Source organism: Rhinoraja longicauda, chromosome 12 (genome assembly GCF_053455715.1).
Source record: "Rhinoraja longicauda isolate Sanriku21f chromosome 12, sRhiLon1.1, whole genome shotgun sequence".
NCBI lineage: Eukaryota > Metazoa > Chordata > Chondrichthyes > Rajiformes > Arhynchobatidae > Rhinoraja > Rhinoraja longicauda.
In genome coordinates this window covers 33766979-33790651 of record NC_135964.1, presented here as the reverse complement: position 1 = coordinate 33790651, position 23673 = coordinate 33766979, and the positions used below count along the sequence as shown (strand labels likewise).

General features: G+C 44.4%; 1 protein-coding gene across 1 annotated transcript in view; it reads right to left on the bottom strand.

Annotated features, from left to right (window-relative positions):
• Positions 1-2875: 2875 nt before the first annotated feature.
• The window catches only part of wwc3 (WWC family member 3), a 180111-nt gene continuing 159313 nt past the window's right edge, over positions 2876-23673 (bottom strand). The window contains exons 16-23 of the mRNA XM_078409450.1: positions 18415-18579; positions 17469-17599; positions 16046-16220; positions 12942-13106; positions 11178-11270; positions 10187-10417; positions 5199-5326; positions 2876-3679 (exon numbers count right to left, since the gene is read on the bottom strand). Coding sequence (XP_078265576.1) covers positions 3613-3679; positions 5199-5326; positions 10187-10417; positions 11178-11270; positions 12942-13106; positions 16046-16220; positions 17469-17599; positions 18415-18579 — 1155 coding nt within the window. The 3' untranslated portion in view covers positions 2876-3612. The remainder of the gene's footprint in view (positions 3680-5198; positions 5327-10186; positions 10418-11177; positions 11271-12941; positions 13107-16045; positions 16221-17468; positions 17600-18414; positions 18580-23673) is intronic.

The following is a 23673-nucleotide window of genomic DNA, read 5'->3' as shown; positions in this document are numbered from 1 at the left end:
CAAAGCAGAATAATAAGGAGCATGTACTGGGCATAATATAAAGCACCTGAAAGATTTACTCACCATCACTCTGCTTTCTTCCCCACAGGTCTTTGATATCTTGATCTTCTGAGCAGTAGGATTATCACCTCCCTGAAATTACTAGAGTCCTTCTTGAACATGCAGATCAAATTTTAATTACTGATTGTCCATTCAAGTTCCTAGGCGTAAATATTACCAACAATCTGCCCAAGACCAACGACATTGAATCCACAGCTAAAAAAGCACACCAAAGCTTCTACTTCTTCAGGAGGTAATTTGGCATATTTCCAACAACTCTTACCAATTTCTATTGATGCACCATAGGAAGGTTGCATCAATACTGTCAGGTTGCATTACAGCTTGCTTTGGAAACAGCTCTGCTCAAGACTGCAAGAAATGGCACAGCATTGTGGATATAGCCCATTCCATGACACAAACCAGACTCCCCACCATTGCTCCATTTACATTTCACGCTGTCTCAAGAAAGCAGCCAACATAATCACGGACCTTTCCCACCCTTCTCCCCACTCTCGTCGGGTAGGAGTTTGAATGCGCGCACCACCAGACATAGGAACACCTTCGTCCCATCGATAAATAGCCTTCAGAATCGTCCTTTCCGTAAGCCAGGGTACAGCCCTAATTTTCCAACCTACATCATCGTGGATATGGGTCTTTCTCCTCTGGAACCATTATGCTACATCACTAATAAAATATATTCTGCACTTCTGTATTTTCCTCTTCGCTCTAACTCTTGTAATTGTGGTTGGCTTGATCGTATTCATGTACAGTGTTACCTAATTTGAATTGGATAGCACGCAAACAAAAACTTTTCACTGTATCTCTGTACACGTGACAATAATAAACCTAAACCTAAAAGCTATTGGGGAGCTCTCTGAACCGTGAGTCTGACAGCAAACTGTTTGGACTTTTGCCAGCCTCGTGAGGAGGAATCAGGGCCCTAAGTTGCCCACTGAAGGCAAAATCATTAACTTCACTCTTGAACTCTCCTCATGGACCAACAAACAACATGGAGTTCAAGTTTGGAGCTAGTTTAGAGGCTGCGAATTAAAGTTGGGAAGGAATATTTCCTTGACTTTATTAAAATGCATATTTCAATGGATTAATTCTCTGTTTAAATTAATGGATATTCTCAGGTTGAATTTAAATTGGATCATGTTGAATGACCTAATTCAATAAAGCAAATGGGCAATTGTTAAACAAGTAGAGCATGACATTAGAAAAAGGGGAAGCAACAGTTTGCATTCTTTGTTTGCCTTCACTTACAGAAAGTTATTAAATAAGTGTTGCAATAAGCCACATTGCCTCAGTACAAGCTTTAAGGCAGAGACTGCCAAGAAATTCAATTGCTTAAACTACTCTTCCTTGCGCTGTATAAAAGATAGATTTTGTTTTCAAGTGTCAAAAATGATAATTACCATTTTTGGGCTTTTTACGTTCTTCCAAATAAATGATCGGGTACATCTTGGTGCGAGTCCTCATGTTTTGATGTGTCTTCCACAACAATTGGCATGGTGGCCCTGACTACAGGTGCTGTCTGTACAGAGTTTGTACGTTCTCCCCGTGACCTGCGTGGGTTTTCTCCGAAATCTTCGGTTTCCACCCACACACCAAAGGTGTACAGGTTTGTAGGTTAATTGGCTTGGTAAATGTAAAAATTGTCCCTAATGGGTGTAGGATAGTGTTAATATGAGGGGATCGCTGGTCGGCGCGAACCAGGTGGGCCGAAGGGCCTGTTTCCGCACTGTACCTCTTAAATTAAACTAAAATCAGTGTTGCGTGACTGGCATCACTCTTCGCAAGGCCTCCAACAACCAGGATGGGTAGACTTGGACCAGGATGTCCTGGGGATTTGACCCTCAGGTACTCCAGGGACAACAGTCGTGCCTGTGCAGCTCTGGTCGGTATTTAAATCATCTTTGTCTTCAGTACACCAAACGTCACCCTCCATCTCCCCAGTCCAACACCCACTCCCATCAAAAATCAAACTGCTGGAAGAATTCAGTGAGTCAAGCAACATCTGTGAACACAAAGGGATTGCCGATGCAGGGTCTCAACTCGAAAACGTGATCATCCCCTTCCCTCCACAGATGCTGCTTGACCCGTTGAATTCTTCCAACAAAGTTAATTTACTTCTGCTGCTTTTGGTCTCCCACCCACTCCAATTAAGTCCATTGAAAACGCCGGTCACAATTTCCCCCCCACCTCCCTCCACCCACAAAGTCCAATTGGTGGATCATCCCCTCCCCTTCTGTCAGTCGCCTGGCCCTCCACTCCAATATGCTCCCTCAACATCAGACTTCCAATGCAACCTCAGCACCAACTTCCATCTGCCCAGGTTTCAACCATGGGCTCAAAGACAATCTCCGGTCATGGCTTGGGGAAAAAAGGAGCGTTGGGAGGAGGGGAGGGGGTACGGAAGAGAGGAGCACATTCTCCACTTCAGGTGCAAGATTTTACTGGTTGACCAATATCAAAAACATACTTGACAACCATTGTTAATGCCTTAGGTTGGCTGGGACTTCTAGATGGGTATGTCATTTATGCACATGCTCAGTTCTTGTTCCTTGTTCAAGGAGGGTACAATGATAGGAATGGATAATCCCAGGAAAGGATAAAACGATGGAGATATTGGATTAAAAATATCTAGCCTAGTGCCTTATCTGAAGTACTGTCATAGTGTGATTTGCCAATGGATGTAATGACAACAGTAAAAGGCAGTAAATATTATGCCAAATAAATATTTTGCATAAAGTGTGTAAATAATGGTAGCAAGGTGAAAAAGCCATTTTTTTTATATCCAAGCTGCGCTCCGCAAGTAAAATTCATTCCACAATCACTGATAAAGGATTTTTTTATTTTAATAGTAAAAATATTGAAAGATGTTACTACTGAATTTTTTATACAATAAACAGTTGTGGTAAAGATTACAATGTTACAACATAGTGTAAAAGGCACAGAGGAATATAAAACGCTGAAGAAATACGTGCGGCTTGAAACATATTAAAGTAACATTAATAATTAGCGCACAGTATTTTCACATCAGGTAACAGAAACAAAGCCAGCTTAAGATTTCATTCCAGTGCACCCAAAAATACTGCAGAACTTTATAGTCTTAAAATACACCTAAAACTGAGACTTTTCCTTCAAGGAAAATATTTTTTAAATAAGAAACCTATATTACAATGGATATGATTAAGCTGACCTTGTTTCTATCTTCCAGCCTTTTAAGCTCACATACATCAGAGTGCACAGAAACTGAAAAACAGTATACAACAGCTTAGTTAGATCTTTTACATCATACCATTCCTTCAGAGATGTTAATTCCACAACAAGGATAAAAAAAAAGAGCCTTGCTGCATTTCTAGAAATATAAAATATATATATAAAGATATATATATATATTTATAAGTATATAGTATTTTTTTTCCTTTTTTCTTTTTACAAATTGTGTATAGGAATAACCCTCGCAACAAGTGTTTAATAAAAATCACTTAACTGTTTCTTTCTAGTAACTTCACATAAGTAAAATTGAGACCGATAAATACTTCATAGTTAAAATAGAGTAAAGTGTCATACATCATCCGCTGGCAGAGGAGGTATGTTGATTCGAGCTCGAGTGAAAAATGCCATCTTCTCTCTGTGGTAAAACAAAAGTCTAAGTCATCTTTAAAGCTCAAGATGTTTGCAGTTTAAGGAGTGGGTCCATAATTCAATAATACAGGTTGTGCAAGGGTGTAGTGAGCATCAGATCCAGTACTACTGTGATGTGAAGCCAGTCAGAAACTCAGGCAAGAAAACAACCAATCCAAACAAAGACACAAAATGAAAAGCAAAAGTGGGCCAGCCAGCATCTCTGGTGAACATGAATAGGTGACGTTTTGGGTCAGCAACCTACTTTGGACTGATTGGCATTTATTCGGACGTTATCTAAATGAATGCCAATCCATTCAGATAACGTGACCAAGAATTTAAGGACCCAGAGTTAAAAGGAACAAGAACCTATTTCTTCAAATCATGATTCTATCCTATCTCTCAATGTCTAGTCTCTTCCACCTATATCTGGATCACCTCTTGTGGGCTCCCCAGTTTTGACAATGTCCAATTCCCTGGTCGCAACTGCCTCATCTTTACAATGAATCTGCGATAAATAAAGTCTCTATACCACTTCATCCCCACCAGAAAGGTTTTAGAGCTCTCTTCTTCTTTCTGGGACAAAGACCCATCCAGTTCCTTTCCACTAACTCTCTCATCCGCTTGGCAGATCTTGTTCTTACTCATCAATGGTGTGGATATGCAGTTTACCAGGGAGTACCAATACCTGGAAGTGCACCTGGACAGTAAACTGGACTGGTCCAGGAACGCTCAGGCCCTGTACAAGAAGGGACAGAGCCGCCTATACCTTTTGAGAAGGCTCCGCTCCTTCAACGTCTGCAGGGAGATGCTGCAGATGTTCTACCAATCGGTGGTTGCCAGTGCCATCTTCTTCGCTGCTGTGTGCTGGGGCAGCAGGGCGAAGGCTGTGGATGCCAACAAACTCATCAGGAAGGCTGGCTATGTCCTGGGGACGGAGTTGGATTCAAGGGAGGTGGACTTGGAGGAGAGGATGCTCCTCAAACTGCAGAACATCCTGGACAATACAGCTCACCCCCTCTAAGACACACTGCTCAACCTGAGGAGCACCTTCAGCAACAGACTGGTTCCACCAAGATGCAGGACAGAACGCCACAGGAGATCCTTCTTCCCTGTGACTACCAAACTTTACAACTCCTCCCCCTTATGTCATGGGATAGACTGACACTGACTCTCTTTCCCCACCTCCTCAATCTTTGCACATCCCCAAAGCCTTTCCACTCGTCACTTTAATTTCCTTCCTGGGATAAATAAAGTTCTATTGTATTGTATCATATCGAACAATTCTTCCCACTTTCTACAAATCAAAGGTGTAGCCACGGGCACTTGCATGCCTTTATGTTGGCTACATACAGCACGGAAATGATGTTTTGCTTCAGCATGTTAATGCTGTTAACTGAACCTTAGTCAACCCCACCAAGACCAAAACCTTTGCCATTTCAGGAACTGTTTGTGATGCCTCGATGTAACAAATACTGTGCCGCAAATGCACACAAAGCCATTCACTAAAGTGTGCTCCTTCATACCTGAAAGACTGAACCTGCAAAGGTTCCTTCTGGCTTTGTCCTCGCAGTTGATATACTTCTTTTGCTGCTTTTTTCAACATTTTTTCAGCTGCTTGCTCTTGGCGCTGTTCCGATTTTGTTTGTTTTGCCTGCAAATAATTTTAAAGGAGAAAGCACTTCTTTCACTGCAAGTAAACACACTGTAATGCATCATTTGAAATGGAATCCAATTTTTATGCCAACTACAATAGCTTTGGCTTGGCTACACAGTTTTGTTTTCCTTTTTTTTCCTCTCTCGTTTATCATATTGTTTACAATGTACTATGTTTACATATTCTGTTGTGCTGCAGCAAGTAAGAATTTCATTGTTCTATCTGAGACATTTGACAATAAAACACACTTGACGGAGGATGATGCATTGCAGACAATCCTGCCATACTCCTCCGTATTGTTAAAGGGCTATGCAATTCTTTTTAGGTTTTACAGTGGCCTGTAATCTACGTAATCTTTCTTCCCCCCCCCCCCCACCACCACCACCTCCACCCCCCCAACCAAAATTCTGAGGAAGGAAAGCCACCTCAGCTCCTATACTCAACTCCTCTTGTTACGAAGGCCAACATTCCATTGGCTTTCTTCACTGCCTGCTGTACCTGCATGCTTCCTTTCAGTGACTGATGCACTAGGACACCCAGATCTCGTTGAACATCCCCTCTTCCTAACTTGACACCATTCAGATAATAATCTGCCTTTCTATTCTTACTTCCAAAGTGAATAACCTCACACTTATCTACATTAAACTGCATCTGCCATGTGTCCGCCCCCTCACACAACCTGACCAAGTCACCCTGCAGCCTTATTGCATCTTCCTCACAATTCACACTACCCCCCAGCTTAGTATCATCTGCAAATTTGCTAATGGTACTTTTAATCCCTTCATCTAAGTCATTAATGTATATCGTAAATAGCTGGGGTCCCAGCACCGAACCTTGCGGTACCCCACTGGTCACTGCCTGCCATTCCGAAAGGGACCCATTTATCCCCACTCTTTGCTTTCTGTCTGTCAACCAATTTTCTATCCATGTCAGTACCCTACCCCCAATACCATGTGGTCTAATTTTGCCCACTAATCTCCTATGTGGGACCTTGTCGAAGGCTTTCTGAAAGTCGAGGTACACATCCACTGACTCTCCCCTGTCAATTTTCCTAGTTACATCCTCAAAAAATTCCAGTAGATTTGTCAAGCATGATTTCCCCTTCGTAAATCCATGCTGACTCGGAATGATCCTGTTACTGCTATCCAAATGCTCAGCAATTTCGTCTTTTATAATTGACTCCAGCATCTTCCCCACCACTGATGTCAGACTAACTGGTCTATAATTACCCGTTTTCTCTCTCCCTCCTTTCTTAAAAAGTGGGATAACATTTGCTATCCTCCAATCCACAGGAACTGATCCTGAATCTATAGAACATTGAAAAATTATCTCCAATGCTTCCTATTTCTAGAGCCACCTCCTTAAGTACCCTGGGATGCAGACCATCAGGCCCTGGGGATTTATCAGCCTTCAGTCCCATCAGTCTACCCAAAACCATTTCCTGCCTAATGTGGATTTCCTTCAGTTCCTCCATCACCCTAGGTTCTCCGGCCCCTAGAACATTTGGGAGATTGTGTGTATCCTCCTCAGTAAACACAGATCCAAAGTAACGGTTTAACTCGTCTGCCATTTCTTTGTTCCCCATAATAAATTCCCCTGCTTCTGTCTTCAAGGGACCCACATTTGCCTTGACTATTTTTTTCCTCTTCACGTACCTAAAAAAACTTTTGCTATCCTCCTTTATATTATTGGCTAGTTTACCCTCGTACCTCATCTTTTCTCCCCGTATTACCTTTTTAGTTAACTTTTGTTGCTCTTTAAAAGAGTCCCAATCCTCCGTCTTCCCACTCTTCTTTGCTATGTTATACTTCCTCTCCTTAATTTTTATGCTGTCCTTGACTTCCCTCGTCAGCCACAGGTGTCTTTTACTCCCCTTAGAGTCTTTCCGCCTCTTTGGGATAAATTGATCCTGCAACCTCTGCATTATTCCCAGGAATACCTGCCATTGCTGTTCTACTGTCTTCCCTGCTAGGGCCTCCTTCCAGTCAATTTTGGCCAGCTCCTGCCTCATGCCTCTGTAATCCCCTTTGCTATACTGTAGTACCGACACTTCCGATTTTCCCTTCTGCCTTTCCATTTGCAGAGTAATAAAACTTATCATGTTGTGATCACTGCCTCCTAATGGCTCTTTTACCTCTAGTCCCCTTATCAGATCAGGATCATTACACAACACTAAATCCAGAATTGCCTTCTCCCTGGTAGGCTCCAGTACAAGCTGTTCTAAGAATCCATCTCGAAGGCACTCTACAAACTCTCTTTCCTGGGGTCCATTTCCAACCTGATTTTCCCAGTCTACCTGCATGTTGAAATCTCCCATAACCACCGTAGCATTACATTTGTGACACGACAATTTTATCTCCTGATTCAACTTGCAGCCTATGTCGAGGCTACTGTTTGGGGGCCTATAGATAACTCCCATTAGGGTCTTTTTACCCTTACAATTCCTCATTTCTATCCATACTGATTCAACATCTCCTGATTCTATGTCACCCCTTGCAAGGGAATGAATATCATTCCTTACCAGCAGAGCAACCCCACCCCCTCTGCCCACCTGTCTGTCTTTTCTATACATTGTGTACCCCTGAATATTCAGTTCCCAGCCCTGGTCCTCTTGTAGCCATGTCTCAGTGATCCCTACAACATCATACTTGCCCATGACTAACTGAGCCTCAAGCTCCATCCACTTTATTTTTTATACTACGCACATTTAAGTACAACACTTTAACTTCTGTATTTACCTCCCCTCTCACATTGGTCACAAATGGCCCTGCCCTTAATCTCTTTTCCCCTCTAGAACTTCTGTTCCCATTCTTCCGAGAGTCTTCTGCAATATCTCCTGTATTCCCTTTAACCTCATCTTCATATTCCCGATTTGTTAACCCCTCCCCCCCACTACTTAGTTTAAAGCCACAGGTGTCGCACTAGCAAACCTGCCTGCCAGAATGTTTGTCCCCCTGCTGTTAAGATGTAACCCGTCCCTTTTGTACAAGTCACCCCTAGCCCAGAAGAGATCCCAGTGGTCCAGAAATCTAAATCCCTGCTCTCTGCACCAGCCCCTCAGCCATAAATTCATACCCTCTATCTCTCTGTTCCTGGCCTCACCAGCACGAGGTACCGGTAGCAGTCCAGAGATAACCACCTTCGACGTCCTACTTCTCAGTCTTTTTCCTAACTCTCTAAACTCCCGCTGTAGCACCTCCTTCCTCTTCCGCCCGACGTCATTCGTGCCCACGTGCACAACGACTTCAGGTTGATCGCCTTCCTTCACTAGGATTTTCTGAAGCCGGTCCGTGATGTGCTGAACCCTGGCACCAGGGAGGCAACAGACCATCCTCAAGTCCCTCCTGCTGCCACAGAATCTTCTGTCCGTCCCTCGGACGATGGAGTCACCGACCACTACGGCTCTTCCTGACTTCGGTCTCCCCTGTCGAGTATCCTTGCCAACAGGTCCGCCACTCGGACTGGAAACGTCTTCTGCCCCGACAGTTCCCAAGAGGGTATACCTATTTGCAATAGGCACAGCCACTGGGGTCTCCTGTAGTCCACGTCCACGTCCACTCCCCCCTGAAACAGCCTCCCACCTTCGCTCGACCTGGACCCTTGGCGTGACAGCCTCACAATAGGTCCTGTCGAGGAAACTCTCGCATTCCCGGATGGCCCTGAGGTCATCCAACTGCCTCTCCAACTCCACCACACGTCCATTCAGGAGCTGCACCTGGACACAGTTCTTGCAGGTGTAGCTCCCAGAAGCTCCAGCGACGTCCCTATCTTCCCACATCCTGCAGGAAACACACTGCACTTTTCCGCCATTACCTTGTGTCTATAAACAGTTCAGGCTTAAAACAATTGTACCCTCCTCACCTCAGCCTCCTCGCCGAAGACTCGCAGCCAAAGACTCGCACTTTTCTCACAGGGCACTTCAGCCAAAGACTCGCACTTTTCTCACAGGGCACTTCCCTCACTGGGCTGCACCCGGACAGGGCTGCACCCTTTTGCAAGTCTTGCTTATATATATATATATATATGATGCCAAGATAAACTAATCTACTCTGACTGCATATGGTCCATATCCCTCAATATCCCTGCATTTTCATGTGCCTACCTAAAATCCTCTCAAAGGCCACTCTCATATCTGTTTCCACCACCAGCCCTGGCAGCATGTCCCAGGCACCCACCATTCTCTGTGTATAAAAACTGCCTTGCACATCTCCTTTAAACTTTTCGCTTCTGACCTTAAAGCTTTTCCACCTTGGGATAAAAGTTCTGGCTGTCTGACCCATCCATGCCTCTCACAAGTCAATATACTTGTATCAGATCTCCCCTCAACCTCTGACGCTCCAGAAAAAATAATCCTAATTTATCCAATCTCCTTATAGTTAATACCTCTATTCCAGGCAGAATTCCATTTACATCCAAGCTGTTTATATTTATCACAAACGACAGAGGTCCCAGCATAGATCCCTGCGGAACATCACTTGTCACAGACCTCCAGCCAGAATAACACCCCTGCTCTGCTTTCTAGGGGTAAGCCAGTTTAGTTTACAGATGCAGTGTGGAATTTTTGGCCCACCATCAGTTCTAGCCTACACAGTTGAGACAATTTACCGAAGCCTCAACCTACAAAACCTTCGGGTCTTTGGAATATGAGAGGAAACCGGAGCACCTGGAGAAAACCCACGCAGTCACAGGGAGAAAGTACAAACTCTGTACAGACAGCACCCAAAGTCAGGATCGAATTGGGGTCTCTGGCGCAGTAAGGCAGCAATTCTACCGCGGCACCGCAGTGCCGTTCTGAATCCATTTCAAGAAATAATAATAAGCAAGACCCACTGTACTAATGAAGCAATTTCCACACACCTGTCTCTCTACTTCCTTCAATAGGTTGCGGAATCGCTCGTCTCTTAAGATCCACTGAGGCAGGTCGACCTGCCCCCGACTCCTGCTCTCCTCCAGTCGCTGCTTCAGCTCCCGCAGTGCGTTCAATTCTTCATCCAGTCGCTGCTGCCTTGTCCTGGATGCCTGGAGATCCAGCTCCAAGTCCAGGGATGTCCGTGTGGGATGTTCAACTAGTGGGGTTTTGAAGGATGGCTGAAAAATGGCAACAAAAATTCAGTAGAGTGGAAGCAAGTCAATCTTGCCTCGCGTGTCGGCTAAAAAGTAGTGATCTAGCAAAATATTCACGAAAGAACCACACAAACACTTATTTTAGAGAATCTCAGTTATCCTAATAGTTTGAAAGAACTGATCTACTTTCAAGGAACAACGGGATAAGAGGCAATCGAGCACAAGTCTGCAAAATGATGGGAGTGTGAACTTGCATGTATCTTCATAGCTATAGATAGCAGAGGACCAGAAACACATATTTTAGTTGCACAGAGCCAAAGGAATGCTGAACTGTTGGCAGTGACATCTTTAGGATAAAACATTAAGCTGAAGTCCCATTCACCATATCAAGTGGCTGTAAAAGCTCGTTTGATGTTATCAGCAGGACAGCTAGTTCTCAGTAACAATCAAATTTACCCCATTACCTTAAACGTAGATGCATTACTGGGGATCATTACTATTAGCAGCCTGACAATCTTGACTCATGAAAAGAAAGTTTCAGTTCCCACCTTCTGTCATTCTGACACGAGGGGGGGGCATGCAGGATTAGGCCATAGAGTTCAAGCCAACTGAGTTATGTGCTCCAATGGCAGGGGTGGTGGAGGAAAGGAGGACTATCATCCATTTGAGACCATCACCACTAGTGACAGTGGAGGGAATGTACGTACGCACATTAAAAAAACGATATAATACAATGATTTTGTTCTGAAAGAGCCAATTGCCCCAAATTATCCAGACTGTTTACCTGCTTATATCGCAGAGTACATCTCTCCAATGAATTTCGAATAAATGGTGATCTTTTTGGAAGTGTTGAACTGTCACTGTCACTTCGGTACAGCTGTAACCAGGAGCAAAGTTACTTACAACACCACCGTTAAGGCTTAATACACCAGTTAAGGTTCATTTTTAATTTCATTCATGAAATGATTATTTTTCCAGCAGCTAACTGCACTCCTCTGGTGTTATATTCTGATGTTTCGCCCGCCCCGAAACGCGGGGCTTGGGTCGGCCCGCTGCGGACCTTTCACTGCCCGACGTGGCCTGGAACAGGCCGCGGGATTTTCTCCGCCCGGCAGGGGCTTCAATGTCGGGAACCCCGACCGCCCCGACGTGGCAACTTCAATAGCCTGACGGTGGGAGAAGACGGCAGGGGAAGAGAAAAGACATTCTGGCCTATCATCACAGTGAGGAGGTGACTGGAGGAGACTTACTGTGATGCATGTTTCTTTTTTTTATGTTTTATGTTGGTTTGTGATTGTGTGTGTTATTGCTTATTTTTATTGCTCTTATTGTTGGACTGTGGGTAATGGAATTTCGTCCAAAAGACTTGCTTTTTTGGATGACGATAAAGGTTATTCTGATTCTGATGTGGAAATGAGAGCACCAGGTTACATATCCTCATTCCTCATTGAGAGGAATTTCAAGTGGTTATGAGTTAATTTGTTGAAATGCTCCTAATGGTGCATGACCCGACTTAATGGAATTGAAGTGTAAGTGTTCAAATGTCCATATGACCCTGACCCTTTCTGGTTCCGTAACCTTCCCTAGCATTGAATTCTTCCTAGCTTTTTCTCCACCTTCACTTCCAGCCTTTAGTAAATGAAGATTTAGGGAGGACTTTAAACAATCCCCGAAGACCTATTCGCTGAGCAGTCACCCTGCCTCATTGGTCTGCTGGCCATCCATTCCCAATGGACACCATCCTCTGATGCAACTAGATACCAAACAGACTCACCTGTGTGATCAAGGGATAAATGATGTCATGGTCATGCTGAAAATATTGAAGGTGGATTAAATAAGAAATGAGTAAGAATTTATTCCCTCATATTATTTGTATTTCTTCAGTTGCTTCCCTTCGAGTTAACTTTCTATTCAAGGAGACTTCAGGACAGCCCGGGAGAGGTAGGACAACTTTGCTCATTCCCCACAACAAGTAGTGGTAGCATATCCTTTCAGGCTAAAGTTGGTGAATGGTGCATTCTTGGTATTACAGCAGGGGTGGGTTGCTTGGTATTACAGCAGGGGTGGGGTGGGGTGGTATTACAGCAGGGGTGGGGTGGGGTGGTATTACAGCAGGGGTGGGGTGGGATGGTATTACAGCAGGGGTGGGGTGGGGTGGTATTACAGCAGGGGTGGGGTGGGGTGGTATTACAGCAGGGGTGGGTTGCTTGGTATCACAGCAGGGGTGGGGTGGGGTGGTATTACAGCAGGGGTGGGGTGGGGTGGGGTGGTATTACAGCATGGGTGGGGTGGGGTGGTATTACAGCAGGGGTGGGGTGGGGTGGTATTACAGTAGGGGTGGGGTGGGGTGGTATTACAGCAGGGGTGGGTTGCTTGGTATCACAGCAGGGGTGGGGTGGGGTGGGGTGGGGTGGTATTACAGCAGGGGTGGGGTGGGGTGGTATTACAGCAGGGGTGGGGTGGGGTGGTATTACAGCGTGGGTGGGGTGGGGTGGTATTACAGCAGGGGTGGGGTGGGGTGGTATTACAGCAGGGGTGGGTTGCTTACCCTGCAGACATACTGACTCCGTGCGCCTGGTGAAAATGTCTGTGAGCGGACAATGGTGCTGCTACGAACAAAAGGAGATCCCCGTGATCGACGGCTGCTTCTTTCTTTCGATCGAATCATAACCTCTTCGGGAAAAGGTTCTTCAGTGTTGGTCTCTTTATCAACCTGCAAGAAATAGGTCACCCAGTTTTACCTTGTCAACATTGGTGGAGAACAAAGTGGTACTGATTTTATTTTGCTGCTTCTGACTGTAACCTACAGTGTCGCTGAGACAAAATTGTAAACTTTGTGATTCTGATCATGGCCGCAGAGATGCCAAGGGTCAATGTGTAGTAGTGTGTAAAGTACAACCATCAGTCTTTGATAAAAGAAACAGAATCAGGTGCAGATGAACTGTTGCCTCCTACCTGTTCTATGGCTGACCTTTTACCTCAAGGTGTCACTTTTCTCTATTAACCCCACACCCTTCGTTTCCCTTCGCACCCAAAATCCTATCAATCTCAGCAACTTCACCTTCACAGCCTTTTCGGGTAGAAAAGCCCAAAGATTCAATACCCTCCGGATGAAGAAATTTCTTCCCATTTGTCCAGCAGCCAAACCCTTTTGAGAAAGACCCCTGTTTCTAACTACTACACCAAGTGGAAACATTATCCCTGTATCTACCCTGCAAAGCTCCTGAAGATTTTTTTTTGTACATTTCATTCTCATTCTTCTATTCTCCAGAGACCACAGGCCAGGTATGCTGAATCTTTCCGCTCATGACATACCACAACTCAATCTGTAGAACCTATGTTTTATGTTCTTAGTTCCAAGGATGTCCTCCCTTAGATGCAGACCCTCGAATCTTATATTGCACATCGGTCACATCAGGGGCCTTTGCAATTGGAGCAAGATATCTCAGGATATCTTGATATCTGTTGCAGGGTTTTGAACTGAAATCCTTTGGGAAGATAGATGAACTAAAGTTATCTTAGGTCAACAATGAGGCTTCAGCAAGCCGGGCACCATACCCCCTAACCAGGCCCTCTACTTCAAGCTCAATCATGCCAGAATGTTTGCTAAAGGACAGAGAAAATGCTCCAATTAAGTTCTCAAATTCTCCTTCAAAAAATCTAACAATCTCACTAACTCATGGGACATTTTGGCCCAATGGAGAAAGAGCCCCTCAAACCAGGTGAAGCACCTCCTGCCCCACCTGTGGCAGAGACCATAAGGCCGCACATTGGCTTCATCAGCTCCCTCAGAATGCAGAGATAGAGAGGAAGAAAGGTCACAAGGATTGTCTACATAACAGCAGCCAACTATAACAGGAATTAAACTGGCCTCTTTCCATTAAACCTCTACCCTTGTGGAACTATGACCATGCAGTGCCAAATTTGTGTTTATGGTCATTTCCTCCAATCATTTCTTCAATTGGTCCTCCAGTTCATTCGAACAATGAAAGGACAAACAATGCTGATTAGCGCTGTGGCATATTTGGATCAAACAACATCCTGTATTTGTATAATGCCTTAATATAGTAGAACACCCCAAGCCATCATCAATCAAAACTTGACACAGAGGAAATAAATGAGATAGGTGATCAGAAGTTGGAGGATTTTAATGTGTGTGAAAGGAACAGCGATGGAGACATGGATAGGTTGATGGAGGGAATTCCAGAGTTAAGGGCTTGACAGTGAAGGCATGGCACTAATGTCACTGAGATTGAGAACCCTTAAGAGGCTGGAATTAGAAGATTCACTTACTGGATGGCTTTAGGGTGAGGGGAGAAGATAAAAATCTGGTGGGGCTTATGCTCTGGAGGAGCTGATGCTATGGAAAGACTGGAAAACAATAATGAAAACTTAAAGTGAATTTCTGCTTAATCAAGAGTCAATATAAGACACCGGCATGGAGTGAAGATTAATTTGGTGCTCATCAGATGCAGGTAGCAGGGTTCAGATACATTTATGCAGGATGGAAAAGCGGCCATAGTCATGCAACAGACCAAACCAAGATTTGCATGAGTATTTCAGCAGCGTATGGGCTGAAGTAGGGAATGGAGCGGTCTAAAGGTCTTTTCAGGGTTAAATACCTGCTCCAGATTGAAAACACCATCGCTTGACTTCAGACAGTGGGTGAGGGATGGAGTTGGTAGCCAGGAAGTAGTGTGTGGGACAGGGTCTGAAATGAATGGTGTTTGATCATCCCAAGCTTTGGTTGGAGACAAATGTCTTTATCTCATACCACATGTTGATCAGCAGATTCAAGACGCAGAGGGCTCAAGAGAATTGATGCTGGGGGTGAATGAGAGTTGTCAATGTACCTGAGGAAAATTGGTGCCATGTTTACACAGGAAAACTGAGGAAAGCAGTCAGAGAAGAAATGAACGGGCCAAGGAGACATCCTTGGGAAATTCCAGAGGCAACTGTGGGAATAGAAACCATTGCAAGAATTTTCTGGCTCCAAGGGTGGAAACGGCACAAAGCAAGACGCCAGATGGATGGATGATGGCGGAGGAGTTGGAGAACAAGGGCAACTGAGTGGAAGATAGCAGACTGAATATTGAGAAATAGACTGCCCTTACAAGGAATGTCACGTTACCTCAAGAAAATTCATTTTGGTGCTGTGGAAGTGTTGGAACCTGATTAGTGGGATCCAAAAATTGAGTTGCTAAAAAGCCAGACACACATTCTGGAAATGACAGCACTTTTAAGCATTTTGTAAAGGGTAGCAGAAGATGAGATAGTAAGCTCGCATGAATGGAGTAGTCCAGGTGATTTTTCTGGCCCTGGAGAGGGCAGAGCAACCCAGAGAGAGTCAGGAAACGATGCTGAGCAATGCGTCTTGTTGTGGATGATGAGACTCACTGACCACCTCCTACTGTCTCAACTAACACCATCTAAACAGATTCACTGGCTATTATGTTCGTGGCTAATTAATGCTCTGCATGCAGGACATTTTGAAACGTTACCAAGTGCCACCCTCAGGTTCTATCTTAAAAAGAGGTACACCATTCCAAGTTCACTGTTGTAAAATTGTAGTAGTCTTAATTGGACCTTTGGAAGTGGAAAAGCAGATAACATGAATGGCAAACTTATTCATGGTGTAAGAAGAATGCCTACCTTCATTCGTGGAACTCTCATTTTGATGGAAGCAAACTGGCTCACTTTATCCACAAGCTCATGCAACTGGCCCACATTTCCGTCCACACAGCTTAACTGTTCCACCTGAGGGTACTGCGGGCTGAGTTGGGCACTATTGCTGCACCCACTATCAACCGACTCTGCCTGCCAGCTCCTGGAGAAAGGAAAATCACCACCACGGTCAACATCCACTTGATGGCATTAACACAATTCAATGAACTACAAAATAGCCTATTAGTTTAGTTTAGTTTTAGGATGCAGCACGGAAACAAGCTCTTCGGCCCACCGAGTCCGCACCGACCAGCGATCCCCGCACACTAACACTATCTTACACACATGCGGGACAATTTTATGTTTATACCAAGCCAATTAACCTATAAACCTCTACATCTTTGGAGTGTGGGAGGAAACCTAAGATCTCGGAGAAAATCCATGCTGGTCATGGGGAGAACATACAAACTCTGTACAGACAAGCACCGGTAGTCAGGATCGAACCCGGGTCTCTGGCGCGACTGTACGGCAGTAGCTCTCCTGCTATGCCACCATGGTGTCAATAACCAGTAGCACCGTTAAACTGAGGAAGTTTAGCTGGAATTGGTTACCTGTGCATTATTAGTAATTATTTACTGAGAATAGATCAAAGTACAGTAAAAGCCAGTTATCTAACACATGCTACAGTAACCACCACTTCAGAGCTGGCATCAGGACAACATTGTACAGCAACAAAGGCCCCAACCTGTGTTGTCCATTCTAGCACGTGACAGATCATTTTTACAGTGGTCGTGTTCACCACATACCATCCTGATTGATGCCATAACAATAGTCCTTGATCGTAAATGGCAAATGATCAAATCTCAATCTATCACTCTACAAACAAAAAACTGTGTAGAATCTCAGAAACCACGAGATAAATATTTCTCCCAAGCATGCTACGCACATTATGCCTCATATTACCAGCCAAATGTTCTAGAGAGCTAATTTCCTAAATTAGTATTCTAGAGAGCTAATTTCTCATTTGAATTTGAATAAATAAGCAGCATGTACTTCCACTGTCACTTCAGCGCAGCTATCCTGTAGGTTAATCACTCACTCAATAAAATGTTCACGCAGATTAATTTTGAATTTACCCACCAACTCTAGTCTCTCTCCTCTGGTTGCGGTTTTGTGGGCAAACTGAAGTGGCTTGTGAGGGTCAACATAAAATAGTCCCTTACAATTGTAAAAACAGCACCCCCATCATCAGACTCTGTACGCAATTCCATAGTTGTTTAATAACTATCTATCTTTAACACTGACCACCTCTGATAAGAGGTTATCAAACTAAAATGATCAGTCTTAAACTGTATAGATGCTGTTTAACTGCCCGAGAGTTTTTACCAATTCCTAACTTTAAATAAAGTACCTTTCTGACACTGCTTCGAGTTTCTCTTCCTTCATTTCCTCCTCCTTACATTCCAGCTTCACTCTCTCCTCTGCTAACTGTTTCTCCACTGCCTCCAACTGGGCGGTGGTTCTTGCTAACAGCATTGACACCTTCGGCAGAAGAAAACAAATACATTAACACACAGGTAGTTTCCATCGAGAAAGCAGAACTGAGATCAAGGGGGTGTGACCATTTATCTGCATCAATTTTCACATTTGCAGGTCCAATGCAGTACATGAACAATTATTGCATAGACACAAAATGCTGGAGTAACTCAGCGGGACAGGCAGCATTCTCTCCAGAGATGCTGCCTGTCCCGCTGAGTTACTCCAGCATTTTGTGTCTATCTTCGGTTCCTAAACAATTATTGCACGATTGTAAGCACAGCAACCAATCCACACTGCAAAGCCAAAATGTGCAAATGCCAAAAAGGAATGCAGGGAACTTACCAGGCCAGAAAGTATCTATGGAGATACATACAGAATTAACAAGAGTCAGTTCTGAGAAAAGGTCACAGATCTAAAACCTTTCAATCCATTTCTCCCTCTATGGGCGCTGCTGAACATTTCCAGCATTTTCAATTTTGTTACACTCAATATGGTTACTGTTAACAAAACACAAATTGCTGGAGCAACACAGGATCAGACAGTATCTCTGGAGAACTCGGATTGGTAATGTTTCAGGTCAAACCCTTCTTGAGACTTATTGTAGAAGGGGAAGGGGAGGGTGAGGGGGAGAGAAAGCTGGAAAAGAGGTGGGGGTGGGGGTGGGACAAAGTCTGGTAAGTGATAGGTGGATACAGGTGAGAGCAGGTTTGATTGGCAGATGGATGGACAAAGGTTCAGGATAAAAAAGGAGACAATGGGGTACCTTGTAGGTTAGTGCACATATCCTTCAAAACAAATTAGTGTGTATTCAGTTATACCTTGGTTTGACTGTCAGATGGATTTCCAATAGCTGTGGGGCCGCTGAATTGGCTGCTATTCCGCTCGGGTTTTACCCCTCTGCCACTGAAGATGAGCAGCTGATACCACTGAAGCAGCATTTCACTCGGTCTTTCAAAGTCAGCTAGACTTATCTGAAGGACTCCCTGGTCAAAAGAAAGACACCAAAGGTATTATGAAAATGGCAAGTTTTAGTTGTTCTATTCAGCAAGCTTAATAACATTGTGGACAAAGCAATTACATAACTGGGAGTTTATCCTCCAGCATGAATATTCCCTCACTCCACTCCATTTACCATGGCTACAGTGTGTACTACTTCCAGGATGCACTGAAGCAAATCTCCAAGCTTTGGTTAGCAGCTCCAAGCTTTGGTTAGGACAGAAGCAAAAGGTAGAAGAGAGATAAGAAAAACAAACTTGAAAGCTTTGTGCCGTGATGCGAGGAGCATTCGTAATAAGGTGGATGAATTGAATGTGCAGTTAGTATTTAAGGAATATGATATAGTTGGAATTACGGAGACATGGCTCCAGGGTAACCAAGGATGGGAGCTAAACATGCAGTGGTATTCGATATTCAGGAAGGATATTCGATATTCGATATTCAGGAAGGATATGACTTAGACGAAGGGATAATGACTTAGACGAAGGGATTAAAAGTACCATTAGCAAATTTGCAGATGATACTAAGTTGGGGGGTAGTGTGAATTGTGAGGAAGATGCAATAAGGCTGCAGGGTGACTTGGACAGGTTGTGTGAGTGGGCGGATACATGGCAGATGCAGTTTAATGTAGATAAGTGTGAGGTTATTCACTTTGGAAGTAAGAATAGAAAGGCAGATTATTATCTGAATGGTGTCAAGTTAGGAGGAGGGGGAGTTCAACGAGATCTGGGTGTCCTAGTGCATCAGTCAATGAAAGGAAGCATGCAGGTACAGCAGGCAGTGAAGAAAGCCAATGGAATGTTGGCCTTCGTAACAAGAGGAGTTGAGTATAGGAGCAAAGAGGTCCTTCTACAGTTGTACCGGGCCCTGGTGAGACCGCACCTGGAGTACTGTGTGCAGTTTTGGTCTCCAAATTTGAGGAAGGATATTCTTGCTATGGAGGGCGTGCAGCGTAGGTTCACTAGGTTAATTCCCGGAATGGCGGGACTGTCGTATGTTGAAAGGCTGGAGCGATTGGGCTTGTATACACTGAAATTTAGAAGGATGAGGGGGGATCTTATTGAAACATATAAGATAATTAGGGGATTGGACACATTAGAGGCAGATAACATGTTCCCAATGTTGGGGGAGTCCAGAACAAGGGGCCACAGTTTAAGAATAAGGGGTAGGCCATTTATCATATCATATCATCATATATATACAGCCGGAAACAGGCCTTTTCGGCCCTCCAAGTCCGCGCCGCCCAGTGATCCCCGCACATTAACACTATCCTACACCCACTAGGGACAATTTTTACATTTACCCAGCCAATTAACCTACATACCTGTACGTCTTTGGAGTGTGGGAGGAAACCGAAGATCTCGGAGAAAACCCACGCAGTTAGAACGGAGATGAGGAAGAACTTTTTCAGTCAGAGGGTGGTGAAGGTGTGGAATTCTCTGCCTCAGAAGGCAGTGGAGGCCAGTTCGTTGGATGCTTTCAAGAGAGAGCTGGATAGAGCTCTTAAGGATAGCGGAGTGAGGGGGTATGGGGAGAAGGCAGGAACGGGGTACTGATTGAGAGTGATCAGCCATGATCGCATTGAGTGGCGGTGCTGGCTCGAAGGGCTGAATGGCCTACTCCTGCACCTATTGTCTATTGTCTATTGATAGACAGAATGGAAGAGGAGGTGGTGGCATTGCTGGTTAAAGAGGAGATAAATGCAATAGCAAGGAGGGACATTAGCTTGGATGCCGAAGAATCGGTATGGATAGAACTGCAAAATAGCCAAGGGCAGAAAACGCTCGTTGGAGTTGTATACAGACCACCAAACAGCAGTAGGGAGGTAGGGGATAGCATCAAGCAGGAAATTAGGGATGCGTGTAGCAAAGGTACAGCAGTTATCATGGGTGACTTTAATCTACATATAGATTGGGCCAACCAAATTGGTAGCAGCGCTGAGGAGGATTTCCTGGAATGTATACAGGATGATTTTTTTAAACCAATATGTAGAAGAACTAACTGGAGGGCAGACCATCCTAGACTGTGTATTGTGTATTGACGAAGGATTAGTTAGCAATCCAGTTGTGCAAAGTCCCTTGGGCAACAGTGACCATAATATGGTTGAATTCTGCATTAGGATGGAGAGTAACACGGTTAATTCAGAGACTGGGGTCCTGAACTTAAAGAAAGGAGACTTTGAAGGTATGAGATGGGAATTGGCTAGGATAAACTGGCAAATTATTCTTAATGGGTTGTCGGTGGAGATACAATGGCAAAGATTTAAAGACTTCATGGATGAACTTCAAAAATTGGTCATTCCTGTCTGGCGAAAAAATAAAACAGGGAAGGCGACTCAACCGTGGCTAACGAGGGAAATCAAGGACAGTGTTAAATCCAAGGAAGATGCATATAAATTGGCCAGAGGAAGCAGCAAACTGGAGGATTGCGAGAAATTTAGAACTCAACAGAGGACAAAGGGGTTCATTAAGAGGAAAAAAGAGCATGAAAGAAAGCTTGCGGGGAATATAAAAACGGACTCTAAAAGCTTCTTTAGATATGTAAAAAGGAAAAGATTAGTGAAGACAAATGTAGGTCCCTTACAATCAGAGACAGGCGAATTTATAATGGGAAACAAGGAAATAGCATAACAGTTAAGCGAGTACTTTGGTTCTGTCTTCACTAGGGAAGACACAATCTCCCAGAAATATTAGGGGACCGAGGATCTAGTGGGAGGGAGGAATTGAAGGGAATCCACATTAGTCAGGAAATGGTGTTAGGTAAACTGTCGGGACTGAAGATAAATCCCCAGGGACTGATGGTCTGCATCCCAGAGTACTCAAGGAGGTGGCCCTAGAAATTGTGCATGCATTGGTGATCATTTTCCAATGTTCTATGGACTCTGGATCAGTTCCTGTGGACTGGAGGGTAGCCAAAGTAACTCCACTTTTTACGAAAGGAGGGAGAGAGAAAAAAGGGAATTATAGACCAGTTAGCCTTACATTGGTAGTGGGGAAGATGCTTGAGTCGATTATTAACGATGTTATAGCAGTGCGTTTGGAAAGCAGCGACTAGATCGGTCAAAGTCAGCATGGATTTATGAAAGAGAAATCAAGCTTGACTAATCTTCTGGAATCTTTTGAGGATGTAACAAGTAGAATGGATAAGAGAGAGCCAGTGGATGTGGTGCATCTGGACTTTCAAAAAGCCTTTGACAAGGTCCCACACAAGAGATTAGAGCACATGATATTGGGGGTAGGGTATTGACATGGATAGAGAACTGGTTGTTAGACAGGAAGCAAAGAGTAGGAATTAACGGGTCATTTTCAGAATGGCAGGCAGTGACTCGTGGGGTGCTGCAAGGCTGGGTGCTGGGACCCCAGTTATTTACAATATCTATAAACGATTTAGACAAGGAAATTAAATGTGACATCTCCGTTTGCGGATGACACAAAGCTGGGTGGCAGTGTGAGCTGCAATGAGGATGCCATGAGGCTGCAGGGTGACGGATTGGTTGGGTGAGTGGGCAGATGCATGGCAGATGCAGTATAATATGGATAAATGTGAGGTTATCCACACTGGTGGCAAGAACAGGAAGGCAGATTATTATCTGAATGGTGTCAGATTAGGAAAAGGGGAGGTGCAACGAGACCTGGGTTTTCCCGATGTTGGGGGAGCTGGGTGTGCTTGTACATCAGTCACTGAAAGTAAGCATGCAGGTACAGCAGACAGTGAAGAAAGCTAATGACATGTTGTCCTTCCTTGCGAGAGGATATGAGTTTAGGAGCAAGGAGGTCCTACTCTAGTTGTACAGGGCCCTGGTGAGACCACAGCTGAAGTATTGTGTGCAATTTTGGTCTCCTAATTTGAGGAAGGACATTATTGCTATTGAGGGAGTGCAGCATAGGTTCACCAGGTTAATTCTCGGGATGGCGGGACTGACATACGATGAATGGGTCAAGTGAGCTTGTATTCACTGGAATTTAGAAGAATGAGAGGGGATCTTATAGAAATATATAAAATTCTTAAAGGATTGGACAGGTGAGATGCAGAAAAAAAAGTTCCAGATATTGGGGGAGTCCAGAACCAGGGGTCACAGTTTAAGAATAAGGGGTAGGCCATTTAGGACTGAGATGAGGAAAAGATTTTTCACCCAGAGAGCTGTGAATCTGCGGAATTCTCTGGCACAGAAGGCAGCGGAAGCCAATTTACTGGATGTTTTCAAGAGAGTCAGTTTAGCTCTTAGGGTAAAAGGAATCGAGGGATATGGGGAACAAGCAAGAACGGGGTACTGATTTTTGATGATCAGCCATGATCATATTGAATGGCGGTGCTGGCTCGAAGGGCCGAATAGCCTACTCCTGCAGCTATTTTTTCTATGTTTCTAGCAATTTGGAGAGTGACATTCCTATGTTCCTGCCGGATCAGGCAACTAAACCATCCTATCACTAGAGAGCAGTCCTGAACTACCACCTACCTTATTGGAGACCCTCGGACTATCTTTGATCAGACTTTGCTGGCTTTATATTGCACTAAATATTGTTCATGTTATTCCCTTTAACATGTAACTGTACACTGTGAATGGCTCGATTGTAATCATGTACTGACTTTCCACTGACTGGTTAGCACACAACAAAAGCTTTTCACTGTATCTCGGTACACGTGACAATAAACTAAACTAGCAGCACTCTATCCCACACCTCCACCAGCTAGAGCGTAAAAGACAGCAAGTACGTAGGAATACCACTCTCTCCAAATTGCACACTATCCTGACTTGCAGATCACCGCTGTTGCTTTGTTATTGCATATAATGTACAATATGGAATGAATTCCCACCATAACCATCAGCAGGAGTCAAATAGTGTCTGAATGCAGCAAAAGGATTGCATGCGGAAAGAATCTGCCTGGAGGCAGTGGCTCTTCAAACATATAGTGCACGATGGCGCAGTGGTAGAGTTGCTGCCTTATAGCGAATGTAGCGCCGGAGACTTAGGTTCGATCCTGACTACGGGCGCCGTCTGTACGGAGTTTGTACGTTCTCCCCGTGACCTGCGTGGGTTTTCTCCGAGATCTTCGTTTTCCTCCCACACTCCAAAGACGTA